The sequence below is a fragment of the Saccostrea cucullata genome, unplaced genomic scaffold (assembly GCF_032062105.1).
Source record: "Saccostrea cucullata isolate Sc308-1 unplaced genomic scaffold, CSIRO_AGI_Scuc_v1 ctg25, whole genome shotgun sequence".
NCBI classification, from domain to species: domain Eukaryota; kingdom Metazoa; phylum Mollusca; class Bivalvia; order Ostreida; family Ostreidae; genus Saccostrea; species Saccostrea cuccullata.
In genome coordinates this window covers 173,234-177,120 of record NW_026937967.1, presented here as the reverse complement: position 1 = coordinate 177,120, position 3,887 = coordinate 173,234, and the positions used below count along the sequence as shown (strand labels likewise).

The following is a 3,887-nucleotide window of genomic DNA, read 5'->3' as shown; positions in this document are numbered from 1 at the left end:
GAGTTGAAAACCGGGGTCGCGCATATTATGTTATTGCAAGCGTTGGCAAATTCCCTCACTGCTTAATGCCACTGGGTGCAAAGTTAATGTCTAAAATCTCTATGGGTAAAGAATTTTTCGAATCAGACGTTTAACATCACAGGATCGATCAAACAATAAATATAAAATCAGTCATAAAATAAATTTTACAATATTAATCCTTGTAGAATTATTTCTAATATTTGAAAAAAAAAACACTGTATACTTTATTTAAAAAAAAAATTATAATTCATGCAGTTATCACTATTTGTTTTTTACTCTTTCAAAAAGGTTTTTCTAAAATGGAAACATTTAGATATTAAGCTTTTTTAAAGTATTTAATATAGCTATCTTAAATTTTATAACTCTGCAAATTTGCTATTTCGAGTTATTATGTATCATTATTAAATGTCAAAAGAGCTGCAACAATAATGCAGCAAAGATAATATATCTGTCAAAGACCGCATTATACTGAAGAAATTTTTCATTACATATGTATATAAAATTATTTTTGAACCAAATAAAATGTTAGACAATCTCTCACTTGATTCTTTACCATTAGGTCTAATATGATAACAGAAATAGCTAGAATCTTAAATAAAAAAATGAACCAAGATTCTTAGTCATCGTTGATAATAAAATTGATAAAAGAATTAAAAACCAACGAATTCAAGTGGTCTTAGTTTTGTGAATAGGTGATACGGACATCCAAAGAATAAAAAAAAACATTGTGAATTGATATTCAAATAAGAATTGCAAATTTAAAAATCTTTTCGTAAACTTGTCCATTTTCGTTGTCGATATATTCACTGATAAAAGAAACTTGCAAAAATCATAAAATGCCCAATAGTTTTTTTTAGTGTTTAATAATGGACCATTAAGATCAGTTCAAGCAAACCCGATTTACTTCTACTTCTATCTTTCTTTAGAATTAGAAATCAACGAATTCAAGTGGTTTAAGTTTTGTGAATAGGTGATAAGGAGATCAAAATGAAGCGTTGTCAAATTAGTATAAAAACAAAGATCTTACAGCCAATTTCAAACTTGTCAGCAAAATAAGTTCCAAAGATAGATTGTATTTGCTAAAATGGTCACAATTACGACCATAGATAATACGAAATGCCGACTTAATGAAACATGTGAAGATAATGAACAGTGTTCGAGATCAAAAGTCTACAAAACAATACAAAATAGGAGCAGATCAGCAAACACGATCCTCCAACATATCATCTAACTAAAGTTAAGTAGGTACAAAAGGAATATCACTGCACAACAAAAAGTGTTAAAAAAACAAATGACAAACAATAGGGCCAAAATATTTGCAAATAAAATAATTTATTTCATGATACCCAATTCTTTGAAAGTAATTTTCAGTTGGTAATTCATTACGACAATTTGAAACCAGAGAAAGTATTCCCGGCATATCTGAATCTAATTGCCGAGTTTAATTTCCATTTCTTGGAGGCGCGGATCCACACCCTGTCTCCTTTCTTCAGACGTAGGATAACCATGTTACTTCCCATGTTGTAACCTTTCTCAACTTTTCCTGAAACAGCCTCTGCGATGAATTTTCCATTGAGAGTCAACCAAATTGAATGACTCATTCCTCGTTCTGGCATGGAGGTGAAGAAGAAGACGTACGTTCCGGACGATGGACAACGGAAGCTACCCCTTCGTTTGTCGTACCCATTTCCTATGTTATTGAGAACATGTGTATATCTTAAGATCTGCCCTTTGTAGTAGATGGTTCGGCCAGTTCCTGACATGTATGCTGTGAAAGCAACGGTCCCGCTTCCTAGAGATAAATGACAAGATGTTTCTAAAATGACGTTTGAAAGAGTAACGTTCATAATTAAACACACAGCTATATTATCAAATAGACTTTGGCAAAATGAATTATTAAAATAACTACTGTAAACCAATTATTATTTGCGACATCTTTTATTCGTGATTCCTCTGTTTTCAATCAGTGCGCAAGTGAGGAAACGTTCTCTACCTATTCGCAAGAAAAAGTAGATAGCGAAACTCGCATAGATTTCTCGCACGCAAATAATAGTTGGTTTACCGTATTAGTAAAAGGTCTTTAGAAAACAGGAACCTACCGGTACCCTTGTACAATCGTCTGTATACTCGGGTTTTCAGTTGATGCAATTCACTTCTAAGTTCTGCTATTTGACTGTTTAATCCGTAAACAGAAAGACGCTGACAAAATGAAAAGTACATTTTATTTTATTTGTCTTTCCTTTTGTTTGCGAGAATATAAATTGTTAAATCAACATTTGTAGAAATTCTAACTTTGTCTCATGGAAAAAAAAAATCAATAAATCTTTAAAAATGTGTACATATCTCAGTTCTTATATAAAATTGGTTGGAGATTTCGAAACGTAATAATCAATCTAAAAAATTAACAAATAATTCTTGTTCATATTATAGAATGCGTAACACTAAATACAAAAAATTCTGTTAGAAAACATTAACATTTTGTAAGAAATTCACCTTTTCCAGACCGAGAACAGCATCAATTTCAAACAAGGCAAGAGCCGTCAAAATAATGGTCAGTGACATCATATCTCTACCTTCTAAAACAGTAAAGTATATTTATTTATATTTTTTCAATTGTATGAATATTTTTGATTTTGTTTCGTACTTATATATGTAGAATCTAAAAATGCATAATTTACACAATGAACAGACGTTTAGATTATTGATATTTATGATACTGAAAGGATCAAAAGACAAGATCCGGCAAGTTAAATCATATGGTAGTCAGGGTGCTTACAACTGATATCTGGGGCAAACATGTAGCTCTTGCATATCTTGCATGTGTTCTCTTGCGATCTTAATATAACTATAAATCACCATATTTTCCCAATTTTGAATTTTGGCATTTATTAGCATTTATAAGACAAAAAAAAATCACTAATGTTGGTTTTTGCTGTAAATTTTCTTACTGATAAAATATAATATTTTTCCGAAACCAGACGATCTCAAGTAATTATGCAAAAATAAAGTTCTCGCTAATAAATAGTCTTGTACAGTATTCAACTTAGGACGGTGCCTGTTTACGAGTGACCGATGATACCAAATTTTTTTTTCTCTTGAACTACACGAAGAAAATTAAATTTAATGGCCACAATTGTTATATTTTTTTTTCCAATTGCAATGTAATCAAAGTATTTTATGAGCAAAGGAATTCTGGATAAATAGTTTTATTTAAAAAAAAAATGATGAAATTCTAAAAGTTCACTTAAAATATAGTTTCTATTAATTTACACATTTGAAAAAATATTCGACTACTTTTGTCTTCCCTGAACTATTCATTATAGAATAGAAATCGGATACCATTTTAATTATGCAAACACTAGTATGTATTTTTAGTTGTCAGAACTATTTTGGTACTTACATGTGCCTGCTCTATCAAAGATATGAAGAAAAAAAACACTAAACAAAAGTAGCGACGTACTTTGCAAAGTGATTATGAAAAATAAAGTTGAAAAAATTGGATTCACTAAAGAATGAAATTTTATATGAATTGCATGAGTTATGTGTCGCACGCAAAGAAACCATTTGTAACAAAAAATATGTGATGCTTATTACATACATACTGCACTTACAATTAAGTGTAACTTACAAAAGTATGTTTCAAAATCAATAATCCTACATTACTTTACTTCATATCTAAAATAAATCTTCTTTAAATTTTTACAGTTTAAAAAATCCAGAATAGTTCATGGAAATGCTAAATGTATATTATGAAGTAATAGATAAGATTAATTATATGTTCACCGAAATTCTAGGTTGTATTCATAAGAAAAAAGTATTTAATAGATAAAATAACTATATCATATTAATTAAATGTATTTTTCATG

General features: G+C 29.6%; 1 protein-coding gene across 1 annotated transcript; it reads right to left on the bottom strand.

The window, feature by feature from the left end:
- Positions 1-1,329: 1,329 nt before the first annotated feature.
- LOC134249181 (C1q-related factor-like) lies at positions 1,330-3,494 on the bottom strand. The gene is made up of 4 exons (XM_062731556.1): positions 3,422-3,494; positions 2,515-2,597; positions 2,121-2,220; positions 1,330-1,813 (listed from the first exon to the last, which is right to left on the bottom strand). Exons 2-4 carry the CDS (start codon positions 2,584-2,586, stop codon positions 1,404-1,406), a joined length of 582 nt encoding a protein of 193 aa, XP_062587540.1. The 5' UTR covers positions 2,587-2,597; positions 3,422-3,494; the 3' UTR covers positions 1,330-1,403.
- Positions 3,495-3,887: the final 393 nt, after the last annotated feature.

Coding starts and splice junctions, on each gene's coding strand:
- LOC134249181 (XM_062731556.1), bottom strand. CDS start 2,586: ATGATGTCACTGACCATTATTTTGACGGCTCTTGCCTTGTTTGAAATT. Junction 2,221..2,514: donor CTGTTCTCGGTCTGGAAAAG/GTGAATTTCTTA, acceptor TCATTTTGTCAG/CGTCTTTCTGTTTACGGATT. Junction 1,814..2,120: donor ACGATTGTACAAGGGTACCG/GTAGGTTCCTGT, acceptor ATTTATCTCTAG/GAAGCGGGACCGTTGCTTTC.